This window comes from Penicillium angulare (genome assembly GCF_028827245.1).
Source record: "Penicillium angulare strain IBT 27051 chromosome Unknown utg000004l_segment0_segment0, whole genome shotgun sequence".
Taxonomy (NCBI): Eukaryota; Fungi; Ascomycota; class Eurotiomycetes; order Eurotiales; family Aspergillaceae; genus Penicillium; species Penicillium angulare.
Window position 1 is genome coordinate 613979 of NW_026623163.1, and position 25664 is coordinate 639642.

General features: G+C 47.8%; 10 protein-coding genes across 10 annotated transcripts; 6 read left to right on the forward strand and 4 right to left on the reverse strand.

Annotated features, from left to right (window-relative positions):
• Positions 1-297: 297 nt before the first annotated feature.
• N7478_004152 (rhodopsin family protein) lies at positions 298-1365 on the reverse strand (the record flags this gene model as incomplete). The annotated part of the gene is made up of 5 exons (XM_056920366.1): positions 298-475; positions 534-574; positions 692-724; positions 894-927; positions 1205-1365. 5 exons carry the CDS (start codon positions 1363-1365, stop codon positions 298-300), a joined length of 447 nt encoding a protein of 148 aa, XP_056778403.1.
• A 299-nt stretch (positions 1366-1664) lies between these two features.
• On the reverse strand, positions 1665-2298 carry N7478_004153 (dynein light chain DYN2; the record flags this gene model as incomplete). Its single annotated transcript, XM_056920367.1, has 7 exons — positions 1665-1729; positions 1792-1861; positions 1923-1949; positions 2006-2040; positions 2096-2129; positions 2187-2209; positions 2268-2298. The coding sequence occupies 7 exons, from the start codon at positions 2296-2298 to the stop codon at positions 1665-1667; spliced, it is 285 nt and encodes a 94-aa protein (XP_056778404.1).
• A 268-nt stretch (positions 2299-2566) lies between these two features.
• On the forward strand, positions 2567-5521 carry mrd1 (RNA-binding ribosome biosynthesis protein MRD1; the record flags this gene model as incomplete). The annotated part of the gene is made up of 4 exons (XM_056920368.1): positions 2567-2794; positions 2912-3706; positions 3966-4238; positions 4304-5521. The coding sequence occupies 4 exons, from the start codon at positions 2567-2569 to the stop codon at positions 5519-5521; spliced, it is 2514 nt and encodes an 837-aa protein (XP_056778405.1).
• Positions 5522-6636: 1115 nt separating this feature from the next.
• Positions 6637-9151, forward strand: abaA (transcription factor AbaA; the record flags this gene model as incomplete). The annotated part of the gene is made up of 3 exons (XM_056920369.1): positions 6637-7093; positions 7157-7333; positions 7389-9151. The coding sequence occupies 3 exons, from the start codon at positions 6637-6639 to the stop codon at positions 9149-9151; spliced, it is 2397 nt and encodes a 798-aa protein (XP_056778406.1).
• Positions 9152-9883: 732 nt separating this feature from the next.
• Positions 9884-10968, forward strand: N7478_004156 (uncharacterized protein; the record flags this gene model as incomplete). Its single annotated transcript, XM_056920370.1, has 3 exons — positions 9884-10028; positions 10095-10882; positions 10942-10968. The coding sequence occupies 3 exons, from the start codon at positions 9884-9886 to the stop codon at positions 10966-10968; spliced, it is 960 nt and encodes a 319-aa protein (XP_056778407.1).
• A 327-nt stretch (positions 10969-11295) lies between these two features.
• N7478_004157 (uncharacterized protein) lies at positions 11296-12164 on the forward strand (the record flags this gene model as incomplete). Its single annotated transcript, XM_056920371.1, has 2 exons — positions 11296-11442; positions 11526-12164. The coding sequence occupies 2 exons, from the start codon at positions 11296-11298 to the stop codon at positions 12162-12164; spliced, it is 786 nt and encodes a 261-aa protein (XP_056778408.1).
• Positions 12165-12616: 452 nt separating this feature from the next.
• On the reverse strand, positions 12617-14166 carry N7478_004158 (putative protein phosphatase PP1 regulatory subunit Sds22; the record flags this gene model as incomplete). The annotated part of the gene is made up of 6 exons (XM_056920372.1): positions 12617-12633; positions 12707-13184; positions 13286-13582; positions 13761-13832; positions 13947-13978; positions 14031-14166. The coding sequence occupies 6 exons, from the start codon at positions 14164-14166 to the stop codon at positions 12617-12619; spliced, it is 1032 nt and encodes a 343-aa protein (XP_056778409.1).
• Positions 14167-15283: 1117 nt separating this feature from the next.
• Positions 15284-17220, reverse strand: psrA (putative general stress response phosphoprotein phosphatase Psr1/2; the record flags this gene model as incomplete). The annotated part of the gene is made up of 5 exons (XM_056920373.1): positions 15284-15496; positions 15559-15657; positions 15713-15862; positions 15920-17034; positions 17124-17220. The coding sequence occupies 5 exons, from the start codon at positions 17218-17220 to the stop codon at positions 15284-15286; spliced, it is 1674 nt and encodes a 557-aa protein (XP_056778410.1).
• A 1940-nt stretch (positions 17221-19160) lies between these two features.
• Positions 19161-21661, forward strand: N7478_004160 (uncharacterized protein; the record flags this gene model as incomplete). Its single annotated transcript, XM_056920374.1, has 4 exons — positions 19161-19350; positions 19598-19674; positions 19736-19910; positions 19971-21661. 4 exons carry the CDS (start codon positions 19161-19163, stop codon positions 21659-21661), a joined length of 2133 nt encoding a protein of 710 aa, XP_056778411.1.
• Positions 21662-23787: 2126 nt separating this feature from the next.
• Positions 23788-25468, forward strand: N7478_004161 (Carboxylesterase type B; the record flags this gene model as incomplete). The annotated part of the gene is made up of 2 exons (XM_056920375.1): positions 23788-24376; positions 24438-25468. 2 exons carry the CDS (start codon positions 23788-23790, stop codon positions 25466-25468), a joined length of 1620 nt encoding a protein of 539 aa, XP_056778412.1.
• Between the last annotated feature and the right edge of the window lie 196 nt (positions 25469-25664).

Here is a 25664-nt window from a genome sequence, read left to right on the forward strand (position 1 = left end):
GGGATATGAATAAAATCTCGTGGGATCGTATACTACCTAACTTGATTTCACGAAGAATAAAGGATCGGGGATCGCGCATAGACCAGAAGAAGATTAAAACATTGCGAAACGACTTCTCAATGAGATGTAACGAAGAGATCAACCGAGAACAACCCGAGCGCCGATAAAAATTTGCCGAAATTAAAGCAGCCGATCAGTTTTAAGAAGGCCCCGAACGCCAGCATGTTGCACTTCTTCCCCACGGGGCAACGCAAAAGAAAAGTTCCGCCAAGACTCTATTCAAGTTAAGTTTGATTCTCACTTGTAATCAGTTGGGCCTTGTTGCTGTGGTGGTGGTGCCGGTTGGCCTTTCTGAGTTTCAGGCTGGGGTCCAGCAGCGCCATGAGCTTGTGGGGGTGGGTGCGGTCCCGGAGGTGCCCATGGATAAGTTGGCGTCGGAGGTGGCCGTGTGTCAGGTGTGATATCAGGTCGATCACTTGGACTTATTAATATTTGATTCGAGTGTGGGCTTTTAGTGTGTCAATGTATCTTACCGAAGATCCTGTGAGAAACGACAGGTGTAGCACATCACCTCCTGTAAAATTTGTTAGAAAAGCTATAATATATAACGAAACAAGAAGAATAACACTGGTGATAATCATTTGGGGGTTATAGGGTAGTATGTAGACAAAAAACAGCAATAGTGACTTACCTTGTATTTATGGGTGGAAAGAGGGATCAAAGGCTAGATAAACATTAGCAAACTCATTAAATGGAAGTAGATCAAATGTGTCATCTGAAAATAAGAACAAAACCATACAATGAAGCAGATAGTAAAGAAAGGCCTATAAGGAGTTGGTAATTGTTAGCTGGGTTCCTCGGAATCAAAGGTGCACATAGACATAGCCACATACCAGCGGGTGATGCAATGTCCATTCCAGTTCCGGCCTGGCAGACGAAGCAATCTTATGTTAATTATTTTTCATGTTGTAATAATTCCGATCAAATGAGAAGCTTACAATTGTAGCAGTAAGCACGGACATTCTCATATCCCTCTAGCATAGAGGTGAACTCTGTATAATCCCATTTAGTATCATGCTGGATCAAGATAGGGTGTACCCCGGAATTGAGTCCAGACTAAACATCCGCGACCAGTTGGAACGGGCGGCCCCCACACCGGGGTCATCGATTCATCGGGTTGTAGCTCGCTTGTATAGTAACTTACCATGCGTGCCAAATGTAAGACAAAAAGCCATAATGTTGTTGATTGACAAAGAAAAGTAGAATTCCGAGACGAGGAATCGACGTCAACAGAGCAGAAGGCAGCGGCGTTTGGGTGTGGCTTGGTTCCTTGGCTTCGCCCTTGGCAGAGCACGTGAGGTCCATGTGATCTGATCAGGTACAAATGAGCTACAATCAACAACTATATCTACAAGACTACCTATAGTATACTAATTATTCCGACCGAAAATAAGCCACTTTGAAAGCCGAAAATTGGGGGAATTGTATAGTATTTAGAACGAGCCTGTTTACAAAATGCGGCAATTTTTGCATATAGATAGAAAGCACTCGCCATCAAAAACCAGAAAGGTATGAAGTGAAAAAAGAGACCGCTATTCAAAAACATTGAAAAAAAATTTCACCCCTGCTCTTGGTTCCAATTATTGGTATCGTGCCCATGCCGCCTACTGGGTCTTGAAAAGGAGAATGGCGCAGTGGCCTAGGTAGAAGTAGATGAAGTGTTTGGTCTCTGGAGAGAAATAGTGAGTACAGGGCTTTGTACGTGCGAATAGGTATGCATTGGGAACTAACCGTGGGTAACAAAGCTGCCAAAGTTTCGTCCAACCACGCAGTGCCAGGTAGCACCCTTCCGTGAATCAAACTAGAGGATATATGAGTATTGGTGATTCAAGCTAACGAATGGGTTCGATGAGAGGTCTGACTTCTTTCTTGATGTACTGCGCAATATCCTACTGATCGTTAGTATTATGCCAGCTATGCGAATTGTTATGTGAATCTTCCATACCTTCTCAATGTGGTACTTCTCCATGGCCTCAATGGCTGAGAAAAACAGTCAGTCATAGATTCGTCCAACCCAGTCACCAAGGTGTAATACCTAAACTGATAGCCTCCTGCTGCATATCCTCAGTCTAGCGTACTGCGTCAGCTATCAATCGTCGTATTTGAATCATTCGAGTATCTCGTACCATGTCCACCGACTTAATCTGCGCTGCACATGAGTTAGCCAAACATATGAATTTATTGGGGAAGAGCTTCCCAGGACTTACCCTCCATCTTCTCCTTGTTTTCGGCAGTCATCTTGGCGGGAATCTCGTTCTTTATTCAGAAGTAGCAACACTCGGCGTGAACACGAGGGGGGGAAACTGACGAAGGGCAGTGCCGCAACGGAGGGCGCGTCCATTACAAAGCTTACCGCCTTCACCCCAGTCGGGAATTGCCGGTAGTTTCCATGCAATAATTCGGACCGCTTTCCCCACCGCCTCGGCAGCTATGAAAGATCAGAAAAAAAAAATTTACATCAAAAGTTTTTTACACTACTCGAGGCTTTTCCAGCCACAACTCTACCATGGAAAATACTCGGGTTTTTGTCAGTGGGCTTCCACCCACTTGCTCAAATGACCAGCTTCGCAATCATTTCGCTGCTCGCTTTCAAGTGACGGATGCCCATGTCATGCCTAAGCGTCGCATGGGCTTCGTCGGCTTCAAGAGCAGTGAGGCAGCTCAAGATGCTGTCAAGTATTTCAACAAGACTTTCTTGAAAATGTCGAAGATCTCGGTAGATATTGCTCGACCGGTATGTAAAGCCTTGCTTTTTTGTCTTGAATTTGTCTTTTTTTTGGCTTTTTCCCTTTCTGCTTTCGTGCGAGCTGACCAGTTCAGTTGGTCTTGAGACTGACCAGTATATTTGTAGATTGATTCTAAGCCTATTGAAAGAGGTCACCCCACACGGCATCATGATGCAGCCCATGATACTTCATCCTCAGACAGTGCACTCAAGCGTAAGAGGGACACTGAAAAGTCACAGGACCCTAAGCTACAGGAGTATATGTCCCTGATGCAATCGGGAAAGACAAGAACATGGGCCAACGATGATACCATGGCACAACAGGCGTCTGCGGAGCAATCTGCGATGGCCATTAATCCAACCCCTCAGACCAACAATGTTGAAGAGGCGGCTTCTCAGCCCAAAAAACCTCGCATCCAAGAAACCCTACCTGCTGCTAGTAATGAGGACACCCAGCCCATGTTGGTGGACCACAGCGGAGCGACTGAAGATGAGGAAAAGGATACAAAGGATGATCAAGGTGAAGAAGAGGCCGGCCCAGTGTCAGATATGGACTGGCTGCGGTCGAAGACGAGTCGTCTTCTGGGTCTCTTGGACGATGATGAGCAGGCCGATTTTGATGACCGAAAGGTCGAGGAACCGATTGAGTCGAAGCCGATTAAGTCTCGGAGTCCCATCGACGATGAACCTCGTAGTGCGGAACCTGAGAATATCAGTCCTCAGCCTGTCACTAATGATGCTGTCGATGACGCTGTTGATGAAACAGAGGACTCACCAGAAGAAGATCGGATATCTCCTGAAAAGGCTAAAAATATTGAGCTGATTAAGGATTCTGCTCGGTTGTTCTTGAGAAATCTTGCATACGACCTCAAAGAAGCGGACCTCCAGCCTCTATTCGCTCCATTTGGCAAAACTGAAGAGGTTAGTACTTACTCCCTATATCCTCCCACTGCACCCACCCTCCACCACCCCCGATGAGCTGGCATGTGCTTTGATAGCACCTATGCCGGCAATACTCGCATGATGATTATCCTGATAGGGACATCTGATGCCAAAGCGCAGATGATGTCAACAGGCAAGAGATTTTAGTAGATGCTTCTTGATTATCTGAAGAGTCACACCAAACTTCCATTCACTACAGTTGCTTCTTTTTCTTGGGTCAATTTCTAATGGAATACAGATTCATATTGCTTTCGACACACGTACTGAGACTAGCAAAGGCTTTGCTTATGTGCAATACCATGATGCAGATGCAGCTGTCGAGGCTTATCGAGCTCTTGATGGAAAACATTTCCAAGGCCGCATTTTGCATATTCTTCCAGCGGCGGCGAAGAAGAGCTACAAAATTGATGAGTATGAAATTTCAAAGCTTCCCTTAAAGAAGCAGAGAGAGCTCAAGCGTAAGATGGGTTCTACATCTTCGTCGTTTAGCTGGAATTCTCTTTACATGAATGTGAGTTATTCTCTTTGCAAACAACATCACCAAAATATACAACATGATCACTAATCATCTTTTAGGCCGATGCTGTCATGTCTTCTGTATCTCAAAGATTAGGGATTTCCAAGGCAGAGCTGCTGGATCCAACCTCATCCGATGCTGCCGTGAAACAAGCACATGCTGAGACGCATGTCATTCAAGAGACCAAAGCTTACTTTGCTTCTAACGGAGTGAACATTGATGCTTTCAAACATCGTGAACGTGGAAACACGGCCATGTTAGTCAAGAACTTTTCGTATGGTGTTACATCTGGTGAATTGAGGTCGTTATTCGAGCCATACGGTACGATCATCCGACTACTGATGCCACCAAGCGGAACTATTGCCATTGTAGAATTTGGAAGACCCGACGAAGCACAAAAAGCATTCAAGGGACTTGCGTACCGCAAAATGGGAGACTCAATCCTCTTCTTGGAGAAAGCACCAAAGGATCTGTTCGATGGTTCAGCAGTTCCCCAAGCTGCTCCTGAGATCCGGGGCAAGGGCCAGGGATTCTCTACCACCGACACATTTGCAGCGGATGCGACAGATGAGCCTGAAGGAATCACATCAACACTTTTCATCAAGAACCTGGACTTTTCAACCAACAACGAAAAATTCCTGCAGGTCTTCCGACCGCTGGATGGTTTCATTACTGGACGCATCAAAACCAAGCCCGACCCGAAGCGTCCTGGGCAAACACTCAGCATGGGTTTCGGTTTTGCGGAATTCAGGTCGAAGGCTCAAGCTCAAGCTGCGCTTGGAGCTATGAATGGTTACAAACTTGATGGACATGAACTTGTCATCCGTGCATCTCACAGGGCGGCAGATGCCGCCGAGGAACGTAGACGGGAAGATACCGCCAAGAAGGTTGCGGCGAGAAGAACAAAGATCATCATCAAGAACTTGCCATTCCAAGCTACCAAGAAGGACATTCGATCTCTATTCGGTGCATATGGTCAGTTGCGTTCTGTTCGTGTTCCTCAAAAATTCGATCGCTCGGCCCGTGGTTTCGGTTTTGCCGACTTTATCAGCGCCCGTGAAGCGGAAAATGCTATGGACGCGCTGAAAAACACGCATCTTTTGGGCCGACGGTTGGTGTTGGAATTCGTGAACGAGGAGGCTGTCGATCCCGAGGAGGAGATCGCAAAGATAGAGAAGAAGGTAGGAGAGCAGGTGGACAGGGTCAAGCTCCAACAGCTTACCGGCATTGGGCGCAAAAAGTTCACTGTAGGAGGCCAGGAGGACGACGGAGCATGAAGGTGCTGAGCTCCTGCCTCCCTGCACGAAGGGCGAAAAGCCCATTGGCCCTCGGCCATCCCTTGCGTTTTAAGTGGAAAACGATGTACGATTACTTGCATACGGCCTTTTAGTTTTGTTGATTACCTACGAGAGAGTAGTAAAATAGATACCCCGAACACGTTCATGCGGCTGTCAATGTACCCTGCAGACACGGTAACGTGCAGTGCTCGTGTGCTTTTTCTTTGATTTTTTACTTGTTGGCTCCCATTCTAGGTTGAAACTCTCCCATAACCCTATTCCACATTAATGTACGGAGTATACAACCTCCCTTCTCCCCCAAAAGTAACATCCCCTCAACCATCATGGACTTCGGGACGCTCAGTACTCACCGAGTTATTTTGTATGATGTCTGTTTATTATTATTTTTCTCACGATGGACTGGTCTTCATTAAAGATCAGCTTGACCTACATTCCAGTCATGGTGGTGTTGGGGTGGTCGAACATTCCTCATCCGACCCAATCCGCAACGTCGTTGGACAGTTAACATTCCTACCAACCCGCGATTGCCACTGATGATGGTCGCTTGTTGTCAACATTTGGCTAGATGATGGTGCTTTGAAGCCTTTTCGGGCAACACTAAATCTCCGAGTCGCTCATCACTGGATCGTGTTGCTGTACTATCCCTTGCATCCGGCAACTCTTCCTTCATATCGTGCCCTTTCTTGACTCCTGATTTGTCGCGGCAAGGACAGCTACTGGCCGTCCTTTGCTCCCCACACAGTGCCTGGACGCGCAAAGACCCAGGAACTGGCACCTGCGTAGGAGTATGGAGCTGGCGTTCGAGGGACGTGGTGCAGGCAAATCAAACCTGGCGGAGCAATGTTGCTACTGGGACTACAACACCCCTCTCCCAGGGGAGTTATGGTTCCCTATAAACATCTTCTTGCTCGCTCTCACATTCTCTTTCCCAGGCTCTGACATTCTCTTCAAACATCTGCGTTCTTGGGTCGCTGTGTTTGTGACTGTGCTGCGTTCTTTGCCAGGCAGTAAGCATTTGACGGTGCCTCTCAACCACCCCCCTCCTCATTGGAATCTGTCATTCTTTTCAGAGAAGCCCGTCCTTGGTACGCTCCATGGCTACTGACTGGCAACCAGAGTGCCTTGTGCCTCAGAACCAGCCGTCCCTCGATACTGTAGGAGCCCATTCAGATCGGGCTTTGCAGAACACATCGGGGAATGTTCAGTCATACTCCGATGCTTTAGCACATGGTGATATAATTGCTCGTGATGAACATCTCCAGCAATTGGCATACAAGTATCCTCAATCTGCTGTGCCTCACCAAGTACCACCTCCTGGCCTGCACCAGCACCAACAACAACAACAACAGCATCAACAAGCTATCGCTGCCCGGCTCCACGCACGTAAGGTTCGTCGACTTCACTCAGTGGGCCCTAATGTAGCTCCTCGCCGAGGCCGAAGCTATCTTAAGTCTCAGAAGTATCTGGAATATCGAGCGCGTCCTCGACGGGATACTGGCAAGGATGGGGAGCCGGTCTGGTCTGACGAGTTGGAGGATGCGTTCCAGCAGGGTAAGTCACTCTTTTTGAACAATCATGCATATCGTTGAGGCTCTCACTGATCGATAATTGTAGCCCTCGAAGCAAACCCACCTATGGGTCGACGAAAGTGGTCTGAGCGAGGGAAGTCATATGGCCGGAACGAGTTGATTGCTGAGTATATTGCCAAATTGACTGGCAAGCGACGAACCCGGAAGCAGGTATCAAGTCACCTCCAGGTACTTGACTCGTTTCTTAAGGGCGACCCGGACTGTGAGTACAAGGTGGTCAAAATGCAATATTGCTTTTATTAATTTTAAACCTACAGGGGAGCGTCTCGTTCGTGAACAGGGCACAGATCGATCAAGTGGGCATTCTCAATCCGGTGGCCCTAAGTGGCGATCTTCAATTGATGGAGGGTCTAGTCACTATGGAGCCCCAGCGCACCCAAGCTATCATGACCCTATGAGATCGATGAACCCCTATACTGGAGACTTGCCTCCGCCTCACTATACATTGGGATCCAATATGCAGGAAGCGAGCACAAAAGGCATACACGGGTTTAGTTTCGACATGTGGGTTAGCGCGCCTCAGCAGGCTAACCGCATTGACAAAGCCTTGCATGCTTATACTCGTCTTCAAGGAGATCTTCATCACCCTGGTGCTGCCCCAACTCCTTTGGAAAATGTCAATGGTTGGCGGACATCCTTCCCTCAACTAGCTTCCATCATGGATGAGTCCAGTGGTCCTCTTGACTGTGACATAATTATGTTGGAAGTTAACCTGCAACTCATGAATGACTTCCCTCCTTCAGGCTCTCGCCTGGGTATTCAATTAGATCTTGATTTTGCTCATCCTACTGCTGGAGATGTCCTCATGGTCAACCAGATGGAAAACTGGACTTGCAACACAAACATGTATGAAGGCGGGCGGGTATTATGGGAATCGAATCATGATCTACCAAAGCCTCAATCAACCAAGATCAAGCCTCTCTTTGAATCACAGTGGTGGGCCAGACTCTTCACCGAATTGACCCAAGACAAGCGCATTGCGGAAGATTCTGGAAATCCTGAATCTGTTCAAACTACCGACGGTCGCAATCGACAATATCTGCGTTCACTCTCCGCAGTTCAAGAACTACGTGCCGTTCCTCCAAGTTCCAGGCGTCTGTCCAATCAATTCCAGGGCCAACAAGATGACAGTGAACGGATGGCTATCTTAGTCTGGAAATTCCGTCAGACACGTCCCGGAGAAGTCGGCACAACTACTTGGCGCCGTCTGATTCCACCACCTGATCGCACTGAAACCAACAGCCCGCGACCAGCTGCTGGTATTGATCTTCCTCCTCTTTCCCTGGACTCCATCCTCCTCAACAAGCCTTCTCAAAGCGTATACCAAGCGCCACACCCTCATGATCTAATTCACCAAGGCCAACCTCAATCGCAATGGCCTATGTATCCATCCTCCCACGATAATGTGGCTAATCTATTTAATTCATCGGGTCACCTTGACTTCATGACCGCGATCACAAAACCCGAAGATGGGTTTGGTGACAAAACAGCAGTCACCTCTGTGCTAGACTCTTTCTCAACAAGTCTTGCTCCCGAAACTTCTCAACCCACCAGTCTCAGCATCACTAGCGGTGGGCCCGTTATGATGAACATGCACGACATCCCTCTTTCTCATCCATCTCTTGGCTACAATATGAGCCATGATGCCAACCACTATGTGCCATCTCAGCAGCACGGTGTCAACCTTCATGACAACAACAATGTTCTGAATGGCTTATTTACACCTGGCGCTCAATCCCTGGATGACCTTGGACACAGCCAAGGATCATGGGGAGCACACTCTACCTCGATCCCCGGCCACGTTAATGCCGGCGGATATCACCACATTCCATTCCAAGATCAACAAGGCCCTGTCCCGCGTGAGTCCCAACAATCGCACCATTTCGATGGCCTTCTGCCATCTGATGACTTAATGGACAATCTTGTCGGACGCATGTCCAACGGTCCTAGTATGCACGGGGCAGGCCCCGAGCATGCGAATACTGGCTACCCAGACAATGGAGCTGTGGACGCAGTTTAATGACCCCAAATAACCAACAACTCAAAAACTTCTATTCGTAATGATAATCATATCCTGGATCTCGATACTATTATACCTGTGATTTCCCTTTTTTTCCTATCCGATCTTCCTCATTTATCTCATTTATTTCTATCTATTATATGTCTGATGGGTGGCTTTTTCTTGTGGCGGGATAAAGGCGGATTCTTTCCCCATTTGGGACATTATGGGGTTAGTTAGTACTGGAACCCGTGTCCGATTCTCTTCTATTCTTCCATATCTACTCAATCTATTTTCCTTTCCCTTCTGGACTCGCTCCTCGTCCGTCCTACGTGGTCCGTATGGATAAATCATTCAGGGTTTTACCCGCTTTTAGCCGGTGGCATTAGGTGGGGCCCCGGACCAGTCCTGCGTAGTGTACAGAGGCAAGTGGAACACCGGCTGTTCCTCTGTACGAAGTCCCGCATTTAGCCTGTGGCTTCGGCGGCGGACTTTGATTTTCCACGGGTGGCTTTGCAATTTGAAACGTATAAGACATTGGTGTCCGGGCCTTGGGACGTGATTTAATTGAGAGTGATCTGTGTTGCCAATTATTCTGGTGAGTATTAAGAATCCCACTGCAGAGTCGGATCTATACATACAATCTGTGACCATCATGATATCCTCAGCTTTGGTCCCTACAAATAATCTTGGAAAACACGGACTAACTCCGCCCCTCCGCAGAATTATTTTACCCCTCCATCCTCGTTCAAAATGACTACTCCTACTGTTAAGCTGAGCAGCGGCTATGAGATGCCCCTCGTGGGTTTCGGTCTGTGGAAGGTAAACAACGACACCTGCGCAGACCAGGTCTACAACGCCATCAAGGCCGGCTACCGCCTGTTTGACGGCGCCTGTGGTAAGTAACTCATTAACCAAGCACAAGACCCCAGGGAAAAAAACAAGTCAACTAACTATCTCCCAGACTACGGCAATGAGGTCGAGTGCGGCCAGGGTGTTGCCCGCGCCATCAAGGACGGCCTCGTCAAGCGCGAGGAGCTCTTCATCGTCTCCAAGCTCTGGAACAGCTTCCACGACGGCGACAAAGTCGAGCCTATCTGCCGCAAGCAGCTCGCCGACTGGGGCGTAGACTACTTCGACCTGTACATCGTCCACTTCCCCATCTCCCTGAAATACCTCGACCCATCCGTCCGCTACCCACCCAGCTGGACCACCGCCGACGGCAAAGTCGAGCTCGGCAAGGCCAGCATCCAAGAGACCTGGACCGCAATGGAGTCCCTCGTTGACCTGAAGCTTGCCCGCAGCATCGGTGTCAGCAACTTCAGCACCCAGCTTCTCATGGATCTGCTCCGTTATGCTCGCATCCGCCCCTCTACTCTGCAGGTTGAGCACCACCCCTACCTTACCCAAACTCGCCTGGTCGACTATGCCCAGGGTGAAGGTATTGCTGTGACTGGATACTCTTCATTTGGACCTTTGAGCTTCCTCGAGTTGAACCTGAAGGATGCTCAGGATGTTGGTCCTTTGTTTGAGCATGATGTTATCAAGGGTATTGCGGACAAGTACTCTCGCACACCTGCTCAGGTTCTGCTGCGTTGGGCTACACAGAGAAAGGTTGCTGTTATTCCTAAGAGTAACAGCCCCACAAGGCTGGCTCAGAACTTGCAGGTGACTGACTTTGATCTGGAGGCTGGTGAGCTTGAGGCTATCAGTGCTTTGGACAAGGGTCTTCGCTTCAACGACCCTATTGCTGTGAGTTATTATATTCTCTTTTATAGTACGATTACTGTGAAACTAATTTATTCTTCTAGTACGGTCTTGGAATCCCCATCTTCTAAAGGATGGATATACCTATTTGTAGGAAATGAAGCCTTATTAGAAGGCCATCCTCCTACTCCTGTGATGTTATTTAATGAGCCAAAAAATCGATTAATGAACCAAATTTCGATAAAATATCTTCATAAATATCTAAACTCCCATATGAACAGAAAAAAATTATCTACACAATAACACATGAAACGGTTCAAGGGAACGTGTTCAACATCGTAAACTAAAATATACTTCACCCGCCAAGCCGAGAACAGACCAACCCGACGATCTCCATCTCCATCTCCATCTCCACCGGACATCGCAGCACCGACACTTTTTCTCCTCAACACCCCAAAATGACCACCTCAAGGATAATGGGACGTCTCGTCCCAAATCAAGTCCACATCCAAATGATCCCAACACCCAGAAAACTACGCGACAGCAGGCAGGTCCTAGCTGCGCTCCAGAAATTCGGCGAAGTCACCACATTTCGCAATCTGAAGGTAAATTTGCGCCCCTTCATCCGGGCAACTAATTCACATGCCTCCAGGTTACACCTTCATACTGACTAATATCTTTGCAATAGTATGATCTATCAAATAACTCACCTAATCAACATCGACCCGTTATCGCAATATTCGAATCTACCGAAGCAGCGCAACGCGCGGTCGCTTCATCACCTTTAGTCGTCGCGCTTGACTGTTCCTCCTCCGTTGCCTCCACACACACACATCCACACCCACAACAAATACCACAATCAACACATAGCGCAAACTCGGATCAATCCTCGGCCTCAACCTCATTCTCTTTCCAATCCCCATCATCCAGAACCAAAGACGAAACCCCCACCCCCGCAAACCACGACCCAATATTCGACGACGTGGAAGCAGGCACAATAAAATGTATAATTAGCTTATCGCGACATAATAACGAGAATGCTATGCGTCGCAACCCCTTCAATCTACCATATCTCTGTTACGAGAAATCTCCTATCTACAAGGACATGACGGATCCGCAGACGGGTGTTCCTGTTAAGGCGCTTGGAGACATTATACAGCAGAGGAAGAGATCTGCTCCTTCTCGTACGCAGAGTATTATCAGGGGACAGAGGAGGGTTATGGGGGCGGAAAGTCTGATGGATCTTTGGAGGGATGGGGTACATTCCGAGGAAGGGGAGAGGGAGGGACCGCCTGTTTCGGCGAACGAGGAACTTCATAAGGTGTGATGGGTGGGGATTGAGGATTGGTCTGCATGACCTATGTACAACATGGGGATGTTCGTGGTTTAAGTTTTGGAAACGTGCGCTTGGGGTTTCCTCCGTTGCTGCAGTCAAGTTTGGGATGGGTGCTTGTCCCTTTGGCTCTGATGGTCTTTCCATGCTTAGCCTATTGGGTGTTGAGCGACCTTTATGAAGAGTTTCGCTCTTGTTTCTTCACCATCGGCTGATTGTGGGCCCTGATATCACATTTGGCGTGATATGTACAGTCTGGATTACTGCTTCAATCTGTACAGCTTGACGATATCGCATTTCCATATACATGTACATTATAAGAAATAATGCATAAAACATAAGGCCTAATTCGTATCTCATTAGGCTTTCATTGCCCTGCCGGGGCCTATTATAATGACCGAGTACAAGAGCAGCCAACCAGACAAAGTCCACAGAAAACTTCAAGTTTATAGACGCACATAAGCTAGAGAACGAATCAAGTTAGCAAGGTCCTTCCAAGGCAACATTTGAAACAAAGGAAGAAAGAATCAACATACTGGCATCAATCTTCGAGATCTGCGGTAACGCCAACTTGACCTTATTTCGATAAACCGCCGGCCCCTTAGTCTGTAACGGATTACCCTCAAAGTAAACCGTCTCAAGCTTCTCTTTATCCTTCAGCTCACGCTCGACCTCCTCAAAGCTAGCAAGCTGATTATTAGAACCCCACACTTCCTCCAGATTCTTCAATGTAGAAAGATGCTCCAGATGAGAGACCTGGTTATTGGAGAAGTCCAAGACGCGCAATGTGGTATTCTTTTCCAGACCTGAGAGATCTGTCACAGCATTGTGGGATAGATAGAGCTCTTCGAGATTTGGGAGGGCGGAGAGGCCGTGTAAGTGTGTAAGGCGATTGGATTGAATAGAGATGATTCGAAGGTTCGATAAACTGTCTAGGTTCTTCATCTCGGTGATTTTGTTCTTTCCTAACCAGAGTTCTTCGAGGGCGGATAGATGGTCGAGGTTTTCAATTTCCTAATAATGAAACGACAAGTTAGACAATTCAGAAAATGAACAATTGCCATCATGTATGATATAGAGCAGAGCAGAGCAGAGCAGAGCAGAGCAGGACATACCCGAATCCGATTAGCTCCAAGCTCCAAGTTCTTCAAATCATTCAACCCCTCTAACCCCTCAATCGTGGAGATCTTATTCTGCACGAAAAACAGCTCCGTCAACTTAACAAGGTGCGAAACATTCTTGATATGTTTAATCTTGTTAAAGCTCAGGTCTAAACTTGTTAAGCCATGAAACTCATCTAGGCCTTTCACGTGGGAGATCAAATTATCATAGAGATCCAGTTCGGTCAAGGTAGCCGCGACATTGGACGGGAAATCGATGCGAGATATTTGGTTCTGGCGCAGACATAGTCTCTGTGAAGTAACACAGGTATTAGCTATCTGTGTGAATGTCGGTGTATCTGCAGTAGGTAGAGGCCAGTATCCTATCCATTAAGGATACATTCCCTTGTGGAATGAATTCCGAGGTATCCGATCCGAATGGTATACAAGTCGAGCATTTGAGAGCGAAAAGGGGAGAAGAAAAACTTACTTGGAGCTTATTAAATCGTTCTAAGTGCAGCGCAGCAATCGATGATACGCGACAATGGACGAGGTCGATATCCTAGATGGAAGAAAAATGTCAGCATGTTGCAGATTGGTGACATCTACACTCGATGTCACGTCACTCGTGGTCAAGAGCAGATCAAGACCCAGGATAAAATATCCATAGACATACCTCAACATTCAAATCTTCACCCTCCAATAGATCTGCACTGCATTAGCTCACCACGTCCAACAAGCTACTTGTACCATCTCGTACCTTCATCCGCATCAATCTCCTCTACCGGCGGGGCTTCAGGGTCGGAATAATCCGAATCCTCCAACGCCTCCGGGTTCGTAATAACAGCCTTGGGTTCCATTCGTAATTTGCCGTCCCAGCCTTCTGAGTTCTTCATGGTTGAGTGTGGGAGGAATGGTAAGGGTACGGGAGTGGTAGGTTTTAGGCGGTGGGAGCGAAATTGTGGCGATTGCGAGTGCGGGGAGCTTGTTTTTTGCGTCTCGTGCGGGGGTAAGAAAGATCGTCGGTGTGGAATAATTTGGTTTAATAGGTAATGAGGAGCCTGGAGGATTTAATTAGGGGGGGGGGGGGGGGGTTTATTTTTGTTTGACTTGATAAAGTTAGGAAATGCTTGGTTCCTTGAATTTGTTGCTGACTTCATCGTTCACTAATGCGCGCGGCTGCAGCTTAGCTGAACCTTGAGGCAGCTTGCATGTGCAAATATCAGATTGATAGGTATAGAGTTATTAACCACCTTGGATTCTGTTTATTTTCGCTCTACTGCGTCGGATTTAAGTATGTACTGTTACTGTGTATGTTATAAATATTGAAATGTGCCAAGCTACATTGTATTCCAGTGAGACAACTTCTCGAGGGCTATATACTAGAACATCGCAGCTGATCAGAGGGTCGTATACATTACATAGACCCAACAGACAGAATAGCGAGGCGAAGAATAAAACGGGGACATCGCATAGGGGGATACAGTGGCAGCATGATAACCAACAGACGCCTGCATAATGCATCGGAGAATGCGGACTAGTGATAATAAACGGACAAGGAGAGAGAGAGAGAGAGAGAGAGATCAGGACATGACTGGGAATAATCAAAAAGGGAGAAGGGAAAAAAGGCTAGGAAACAAGGCTCGCTAGGAGCAAGGTCGGGTAAGATCACAATGCCAAATGGAGAAGGTTAAAAAACAAGACAGCAGGAGATAATATGCTTGGGGTGTTAAGTGGGCTATTCAGGCAAGAAAACAATAAATGCATCAAGTAGGCCATGTCCAGTTCGAGAACCAGTTCCCATCTGGATCCATAGTCACATCAAGAAGCGAAGAGGAAGAGGCAGGGTAATGGGACAGATAGACAAAAGGCAAGTGGCCAATCAATGGGGAAATGCTGGAAAGAAGAAAAAAGGCTTTTCTCGCACCAAAAAATCAAACTGAAAAACATACAAAGGGAAAGACGCGCTCAAGGGGGAATCTGGGGCGTTAGAAAGATCTCTGGACGAGGCGTTTACAGGGTGATGTCCAGGACCATGCTGACATCTTGGACTTGGGCCCCAGCAAGATCCTCGAGAACCGGAATGAGGTCCAGCAGTTCATTGTCGTGTGCGTCAGAGAACCAGCTGCTGATGGGTATCGCGTGTTGAGGGTGGAAGATATACGAAGTAGGGGAGTTATCGATGATGATTGTTTCACGGAGGTCGCGGCCAACTTGAGAGAGATCCTGCAATGATATTAGAATCGGTGGGAAGTGGGGCATGTGAGAGAAAGAGGAAAAGTACTGACCTTGACGTAATTTCCTTGGTGGTTATAGCAACTCTCTCGGAATAAACGGTGATGGACAACATTATGGATATCAAGTTGATCAAGTAAAGGATCACCATACTAAAGATATCCAGTCAGTCTTGATTCAAAGCTGTGAGAGGAACCATCAACTTACCTTAGAAACAGATGCGGTGAATACCACAACTTCATACAATTCACCAACTCGCTTCATGAACTGATCAACACCCGGTCGCTTGATGACATAGATATTGTGGTATTGACCCTCAATCTCAACGGGGATGGTGAAATCAGCACGTTCAAGAACCTAGAGAAAAGGAATCAGTGAGTGGTCAATATAATCGAGTTGAGGAAGTGATCTCACCTTGAAACTACTGTGGACTAGAGTTTCATCGAGATCGAGAACAAGACATTTGCGACCTGATAGGTGTGGCACAGCCGGTGGGAGTAACCACTGTTGCTCATTCGTCTCAGGTGCTGAAGGAACCTCGGGAGGGACAGGTGGTGGGGGTGGGGGAGGCAGGATGACAGTAGTCTGAGGTGGCTGCTGAGCAACCTCCTCTGCGTGTGAGTGGTCTTCGATTTCACCATTTATCGGTTGTTTAGACATGGATTCAACTGCTGGGGGTTCTTCTACAGAACGAGTTTGAGTCTGATCCTCAGGCGCACGGTCCTCAGCATTTGGCTCAGAAACGACACCGTTCGCCATGGTTGGTTTCTCAGAAGAGAATTGGTCCTCATGTTCCTTTGTAGGAAGTTTTGAGGCCTCAGGCTGGCTCAGCACGGCGGGGATTTCTTTACCAGGCGCATCGGCTGAAGGCTGAGAAGTAGCAACTCCTTCCTCTTTAGGTTGATCGCTCACAGTCAAGTTTGCTTTTTCATTATCGAAATATGCCGGATCTCTAGACTCAGCCGTGCTTGAGTCACCAGTGCGGGCTTCCGCTTTGTCGGGGGTTGGCAGTCGGTTGGGAGCAGGTTGTTGTTTGGCGCTTTTCTTTGCAGGAACCGCGTCATCGTCACCATCCACCCCCGGAGATGAGCAGCAACTGAGGAACGACAAAAATTTACTCTTCTTTTGAGGTTGCGGGGGGCCATTCATTTCGGGAGTAGTTGGGGTGGCGGATCCTTGAGACTTCTCGGCATTTGCCACATCCTGCGTCCGTCGCGACCGTCTACTACTTGCCCGACTACGCTCCCTGTGTATTTTCAGGATGCTAACCTTCGAGCCTCGCCTGGCGGGTTCCTCCTGTGCTTGTTCCTCGGTCTTTTCCGTTGTTGATTGTTTTTCCGTCTTGGAAGAGCGGCGCGAAGGAATTGGAATCAACAGATGATGTTTCCGAGGCGCATCCGCCCCCTCCGCATTGGGAGGATCGGAGGCCGATGCGATTGATGAGGAAGCCTGTTGAGAGGATGTTCCTGGGTTGGATTGCTGGTTTTCAGCAACATCGGAGGCCTTCTGATCGGGGGTTGATTCCGGACCTGGAACAAACAAAGGATTCATTCATCAGCGACCGAACGGGGATTTGCGATACAATGCGCATGGAAATAGCAATGCGCAGAAGACTTACCAGAAGACTCCAGTCGCTCCGATGAATTCATGGGCGCCGTGCCCGCAGACTGGGGAGCTTGAAGATCGGGATCTTGCCCCGTGCTCGCTCCACGCATCGGGGGTTGAAGCTGTTGAGGCGAGGGATCACCTGGACTAAAAGAACAACGAAATACCAGACACTTCCGGGATATTCACGACCAAAAAGGGGGTGGAGAGCACCTCCAAAGAAATGCAAAAGAGCGCGGCAACTGAGAGGATGTCAACACGGCCTCCTGGATCAGCAAGCGCCCTGGGCCCTTTGGGGGGAATTGGAAGCTCAGGTTCGCACGTACCGCCTTTGGCCCCCAAGTCGAGCCAACCACGTTCGAAGACTGCGCCAAGGCTTACGGAACTCCCAGCCCACAGATTATGGGCAGAATAACAATGTATTGACTGGGTTGGTTCGTATATGTAACAGACAATAGGTCAAGGTTAATGGGATCGATATTTAGAGAAGATAGAGGTAGACTCTTAGAATGTTGAGGTTTTGTGAAAAAAGAAAATTCGAAAAAGTCGGGAATGCTCTCTTCTTCCCCCCTCTCTCTCTCTGCTAAATTGTGAATTGACTGAAAGTCGGAAAAGAGGAGTCGAAGTCACGTGGCTGGGTTTATTTTGTTTTTATTTCATTTACACTACAAACATTGAACTTGGAGTAGTATTAATCTGTGTGATAGTGTTTTTCTCTTTCTTTCTTCTTTTCTCACACTAAAAACCCCTTCACACTCCATCTCCAAGCCCTCGGCGGCTACACTCCAATTTCCTGCTCCCTTGGGTTTAGTGGGCCCCTCTTCGCTCTTTGGCCCTACCTGACCGACTTCGCATGGGTCCAGATATTGGATCAACTAGTGCAGGGCCTGGACTGCAGAAACTCACGCTGATCCGCTCGTAGGGTGATTGCTCCCAATTGATGCAGCGGATAACCCATCTTCCCCCTTTTTTTTGCAGCCGGGCACTCCAGAAAGATGCGCTACTAACCTTAGAAGTAATGAATGTCCAGGTGTCCCATGTGCAAACTACGTGCTAGCACCAGAGTACGATTGGCGGGAAATTGGAATGCAAGAACGTGATCGGATTGGAGGTGGAAATGGACCAATCCGCGTGATGTCCTCGGTACACCCGAACAGTTGTGAGATGTGATAGAGAGTCGTTAGCTACATATTACCTTGAAGACTAGTCTTAAAAATAGAAAATCATGCAGCTCACCAACCAGTCCTGAGTGGTGATCTGCTCCGGAGCACATCCCTACTCGTTCACTGCTACCTTATCACATTTTCCCAGCTCTTCCACCTTCCACCTTCCACCTGCGCAGCTCTTCCCGAAGTCCCGCCGGCAGGAGCTTTCCCCGGGGGCATGTGCCCATCTCCGCACTCGCAAGGTTTATCGCTGGTACGCTTTATGCATACCATGCACACCATCCGCACACGGCGCTAGGGGGGAACTTTCCAACATAAACACTTTCGAAGAACGTGATACTTTATTTAGCGCCCAGCATCACTTGTTGGTCTTTGAACCCCAGTCGATCATACTTTTGGCTCCGACCGTTAGAAAACCAACTGCTCAGAGCCAAGCTGTTGGGTTCGTGGCTTTTGATTTTCTTGATTCAATATCTCCTTGGTACTCCCTATAACAAGCCTCTAGAAGTCCTCTTGTTGGCTGTGAAAGACCAACTGTAAATCCAAAATGACCATGTCCACTACGGGCTACAATCCACCAGTTGACGCTATTCCTAATATATCCAAATAACTCTTTCCCCCTTTTGGAGGTAGCCCGTATCCTTATCCTTATCACCATGTGACCTATTTTATTGATTGATGGATCCACACTGTTCTTTCATACACCTCGCGTCCGTTAACTCAGTTCTTTGTCTCACCAGGTACTCCAATTGAGCGCTCAACTCCGTTTGAACACGTCCCAATTCGTCACCCATCGTGTGCTTTGGTCTCTTACCTGCTCAACTGGGGCCTTCCAGCCCCAGCAGCTTTCCACGATAAGCTGATTAACCTTCAGACGTTTCAAAATGTCGAGCGCTGATGAAACGGATGATCCGAATCTGGTGGTCATACCGGTTGAGAATTATCTCAGCGATGGCGACAAATCAAAATGGCCTCCTCTAGGTGGTCCCCTGGACTATCGTGTAATCGATGATACTAAGTGGAGAATGGCACTCGCTACGATGTGGGTAACCAAGACGGGGGCCCAAGAAGAGGGTGAGCTTTAATCTCATTATTCACGGAATCGTTCTGTTCAGGGTCTGCGTGATCTGGTTGCCAGTCCCGCGTGGGACTTCAATCGTATCTTCAATCTGACACGCGTGTTTGCTTCCTGAAACTGTTTGTTTTATCTCATATATCTTACATGCTGATTCTTGGTTTCCTGTTGATCATCATTGATTATCTGCGCTTTCGTCGTTGTTAACCTGCATTCATGGGATATAAATTAACCAATATCGCCTAGGTATCTCATACATTCTTGAAAACCTGCCAGAGGGCTACGGGATTGTTGACCGAATGCGAGTTTCGAACCCAGCATTTGTGAGTTTTCCCTGTCTGACCAACCTGAAAAAAGAAATATCTTTCTCATATCTTACATTAGCGCGACTCGTTTCTCTACGGTCATCCCAGTGGGCTCTACTTCCAGTCTCGGGTGACCTTTTTTCTCCACTTCTTTTGGTTGATGAGTGGCAGAAGTGGCACTTGCCAGTGTGTGCCTTGCTCGAAATCTAACGGGGGCCCGGGTCCGGTAAAAGGAAAAGGAAAGCGACGAAGACGTAAGTATAAGCGCTCCCATAGATTTACTCTCAATGGCCCCAGGTCTAACGGTTTTCCAGGTCGCACCAAAGCTGAAATGGAAGCTGCCAGGGCCTCAGGGAATCAAGACACAATGCCTAGCGTCCCCCGCCGACAAGATAGCATTTCCGAGGAAGATGAAACAAATGAATCCCATCATAAAGACGGCCCTGATTATTGGAAGATCCATATCAATCGACTGAAAGAGAAAACCAAGCTGGATGAAGTGATCCACCATCCCCGCAATTTCGACTGGGTCCTGACGCATGAGTGGTTAACTGATTATTTCGTTCGATTGAAGCTCCAAGCTGCTTTTATTCCACGACGAGGCGAGGTCGTACTTTGGACTCACGAACTTAAGGGACAACTAGAGTGGAACCAAGAAGCAAAATGCTACATGGTCCACGAAGACGATAAATGGATCGCTCCCGAGTGGCGTGCCGGAATTGTCACCCAAATCCCAGAAGAAACTACAAGCTTCTTGGATATAACCCAAGTTACCAGCAAAGCGAACGCTTCACTTAGCTATTGGGGATTTCGCGTCGAAACCCTCCCCGATCCTATTGGCGATGACAAGTCTCTCTCCCTGCAGTCCAAATACGTCCCACTCAGCTGCATCAAACCATTTAACACTTTCGAAAGATTCCTGTACGGAGTTCCGCGTGGGGCTCTTCACCCTTCCATTGAATACGCCATGACAACTATGGCCTCGTGGAGTCTCTTATCCCACACGCGCTTCACAGGGACCTGGCCCAATGCCAGACTCTACAGTCGGGGAATTTTTATCGGCGCTGAACTATGTGCCATCCAAGACGCTGTGCGCCTCAAGCCATTCAGATTTAAACAAGAGGATATGGAAGAGAATGGAGCCGTCAAACATCCAGAACACGACCCCGTCGATGTGATGATCATTGAAAAAATATGGCTACAACTCACTAATTGCAACGAAACCCCCGATGATCCCCAGCTCGCACAGGAATGCACACCCTTGATCGCAGGCAAGGTCTACACGCGCGATCCAAACCGGCTAACCCGCCACATGCCATTCCAGAATGACCCGCTTGAGAAAATGACATTTGACGAGGTCTCAAACGCCTTCAGACAAGTCGGAATGAGCAACTACGGCGACTGGTATCGTGTCGCAGGTGGAAAGACATGCGCCGTTACCCCACCGATGATTCTAGGACGATGCTACGAACCCGAAGCTACAATGCTTCATTTCGGAAGTTATCGGCTCGACTATGATCTCCACGGAACCCTAAATGGACGTCGCTACTCCAGCGAAGTGGACACACGAATCCCTGAAGGCGTAGACTGGTTTTGGGGCGACTACCGAGCCGAGACGCTTGGCCTTGCAACATCGAACGGGGTCGAGGTCGGTGATTCTGCCGAGCAGCGCGAGAATCCATCGCGATGGCAAGCTATTCTTCGAATTCTCGATGGTTCCTCTTCCGCTAAGGATATCAAACAAGCCGAGTTTCCACGCCGAGTCGGACGACCTTCCATTAAGAAGTTCGGAAATGTTGGGAAGACTAGTAGTCTTGTCAGCACTGGACTTGGGGAAATTTCTCGATCGGCATCTAGTGATCTGGTGGAAGATTCAATGATGGATGGCATGGATGATAATTCATCTGAGGCGGGTCTTACTTTGAGCGAGCTATTAGCGCCTATTCCGTTTCATGGTGGTACTAAAGAGACAGAAGGGGGAGACTATCATCCTCCCGGTGAATAATGAGCATGCTTTGCATATGAAAAGAAAGAATTGCGGTGGCTAGAATTTTTTTTCGTTTGCTTTGCTCTTTGTTATCTTTGTTATCTTTGTTCTCTTTGTGCTTTTTCTTCTATGGCTAAGCTTCGGGGAAGCGTGTGATACCCAAAGATGGGGGGATGGAGTGAATAGGTATGGTGGACTTGATGTGGAGTTAATGAATAACGAACCCTTGTACAACAGTATCGAGCTGAATGCAAAAATTTGAGATATGAATTTGATAAATGACACGTAACGAATCTCAGCAGCACTTAAGCTGCTTACATGCATCAAGATGAATATGTACTCCCCCTTCCTGAATGCATCTAGATACTCCGTACTCCATATCACGATGCAGAACGCCCAAGTTGAATGTGGCGTCTTAGCACATGCGCGCCTAGCAGCTAGACATATCACATAGCCAAGAAAATGAAAATGAAAATGAAAATGAAAAACAAACTCCCGTTCAGCCCCAAATGGACAGAGAACGACTTGAAAGCACCCATCACCACAGCTTCAAAAAACCAAAGATCCACTCAACAAACTCCCTCCTCCTCTTCGCCGCATCACGCCCTAAAAGCAAACATCAGCAAACCATCCATCAAATTCAAAAATCCACAACCAAAAGCTCAAATACATACTATCCAATTCCCCAGCTGCAACCTTCATAACCCGATACGCCTCCCCATAAAACCCACACCTAACCAACTCCTCACACCCCCAACCCTCGCTCTCCGCCATCTTTTTCGCATAATCTAACGGAGACCCCAAGGAACAAGAAACCGGTAAAACCATCGGTCCCGATAACCTCGGATCAGCCCCATATTCAAGTAAAAGTTCAATAACAGGAATATTATCCCGCATGTATAAACCACCATCATAATAATCATTAATAGTACAATGTAGCGGACGCCCATAGCTGCGGCGGGGATCTGGTTCATGGTCCATTTCATTTGGATTCGCGCCTGATATCAGTGCTTCTTTTATATTTTGGAGTTTTAGCTCGATGGAGTTTGTGGAGAGAGGTTCCCAGAATAGGGGTGGTTTTGTGGTGTGCACCCAGTTGGCGTTTGGGTGGGTGCGCCATAGTTTGGGGGGTTCGTGGTTATTGTTATTGTTATTGTTGTTTCTAACTAGACGGTTCAAGAACGGGGTGTAGTCGAATTTTGGGAGAGGGGATTTGCTGGTGATCATGATGGTAATGGTGATGGTGAGGATTTGGAGGTGGAGGGATGGAGGTTTGGGGTGTTTTAGGTTAGCGTCTGGGACATTTTATTTGGTTACTATACTAGAAAATGACCAGCGGGAATCAATTCCAGAAGAGAATGAAGACAAGAGAAATTTGGTGTCAAGTTTGATACATATTGCAATCAAGTATATAGTCCAATATTTAGATCGTGGAGTCGATTCACAAGCAGTCAATGCTGGCCAAACACAATTCAAAAATGACATCAGGTACAATGTTAATGATTACTAGGAACTCTAAAGCGAGGTTCTGGGTCTAATGTTTTTTCTTTGTGATCTTCTTATCTTATATGGAATATTTCTTTAGAGGCAAGTTGTTTAGAAATCACATTCAAGTTTTGTTTCATCGTAAAAAGATGCTGTATTGATCCAAGCTCCTAGGAAGTGGAGATGGGTTTGAGTGTGATTAAATGTTGGTTTTTTAATTCTCTCAACGTCGGCTTGAATACCCAAACGAATATTATCGTTGAATAATAAGATGTCATCAATTTGAGGAAAATTGCGCTCAAGTATCCTATATGGAAGGTCAGATATTTAGTGGCGTTTTAGGATCCTGTTCGCTCTCAAGGCTATGTGCATTTCTTGGCAGCAAATGTAAGATCCAAAGAATCCAATCATTCCAGAAAATGACTAGTTGAACTAGTTCTCAGATTTATACTCCACTGGGCTGATTTGATTGGACGAGCTCCATAGATATCTGAGACCCGACATCTAACGCTTGTCTGGGAGAATCTCGGCAACAGGGCTCTCGGCGTGGTTCCGCGTATGTACCATACCGCGTGGTCCGTCACTTAAACTCTGTGTCTGCTGTCATTATCGACAACGACAATCTCTTTCCCCTACGCCCGAAATCACTTTTCGCGATCATGGGCCTTCTCCGTTGCGCCTTGGGCCTAACGGCTATGGCTATGGGCCTTGTAGCTGCAGAGCCCGCTGCATGCCCTTCGCCTCCGCAATCCCCCAAGGTCACCGTCGACCAAGGGGTCGTTGAGGGCTTTGTTCAGAATGACACCAATGTCTTCTTGGGCATCCCTTTTGCTGAGAGCACCGCTGGTGAGAACCGCTGGAAGGCACCGAAGGCTATTTGCTCGTTCCCTGAAGATACCTTCAAGGCTACGGCTTATGGTCCATCATGCGCCCAGGTAATGTCTGGTTCGGCCATCACTAATCAAAGTGAGGATTGCCTGAGCCTCAACATCTGGACCCCACGCCAAGGGGACGCTGATCTTCCCGTTTTTGTCTATATTTACGGTGGCGCCATGGTTACCGGTGGTAGCAGTAATGCTCAATGGCAAGGGTATAACTTTGCTCGTAAGGATGTTATCTACGTTAACTTCAACTATCGTGAGAGCATCTATGCCTCTCCCAATGCTCCTGAGCTACAAGGGGATGTCCAGAACTTTGGAATCTTGGATGTGGAATTGGCTTTGGAATGGATTCACGATAACATCGAGGGTAAGTGCTTCCTTTTAATTCGCAACACGATCCTGCGACATCTAACTAACTTAACTTACAGCTTTCGGAGGTGACAAGTCGCGAATTGTACTGGGAGGCCACTCTTCCGGTGGCGTACATGTTGACCACTACCTCTGGAACCACCCCAAGACCTTCTTGGCCGGTGCTATTGAGATGTCTGCCAACGCTCAATCTGGTCCTGCTATTGCACCTGTTGGTGTCGCGCTGAAGGAAGTCGTCCAGGACATGTTAGATGCTGGCGTGAAGCTGGGCTGCACAGCCGAAGACTATACTCTTGACTGCCTGCGCGCTGCAGACACCTACGAGTTCCAGACGACCTACTTCAACTCTACTTCGAACACCTGGTTCTCACCTTCAATGGACGAGCTCACCCGCTTCTCCAATTACACCGATCGCTACGTCAAAGGCCAGTACCCCAAATCGCTGCCGATGATCGTTGGAAACTCCGACCAGGAGGGCAAGATCTTCGGTTTAGTTTACAGCAGCGAGAACACAAATTTCTCGTCCTGGATCCACACTTTCGATGCAGACCTTGCATTTGTGCCCTCCCATGAGCTCCTTGCTGCCTACAATGAAGCCGACTATAAAACTGTCTCCCTCATGAGCGGTGCCTCTTATGGAGACGCGCGCTTTCACTGCGCGACCGACCATTTTCTAGACCTACGCTCTGCTGAGCAACCTACCTGGATTTACCGTTGGTTCGGTAACTATTCCAACGTTCTTGGAGTCCCAGGTATTGGTCCCTCGCACGGCAGCGAAGTGCCCTTTTTCCACGGCGGTAACGAGTGTTTCTCACTTCTGGACGGTGTTACCGATGCAGAGCAAAAGTTGGCGGACTACATGAACCACTGGTTTATTGAATGGATTCGCAATCCATGCGCTGGACCTGGCTGGGATCAGGCTTGGCCTGAATCTGGCCCTCTAGCGCGCGTGGGTGTGCCTGGACACGAGGAAGAAATCGTGATGAGCACGACTGGCATGTACAACGGTCGCTGCCAAAAAGTGTACAAGCCCAATTATCCTTACTACCCAGTTGTGCAGAACCCTGTGTTGCTGGCCGAGGATGCTTGAGAGAGAGTCATACTGTATAATCCGATAATAAAATAGATCTGAATTAATGTATATAATTTATCTCTTTATAATCATGGATCATGCTTGGCGTGCACATGCAGGAGGCAGCAGAATGACCGGAATGCAGGTACCATCGTACCCACATCTTGAGAACAGCACCAATGGCCCCAAGGAAATCAAATTCTGTAAACAAGAT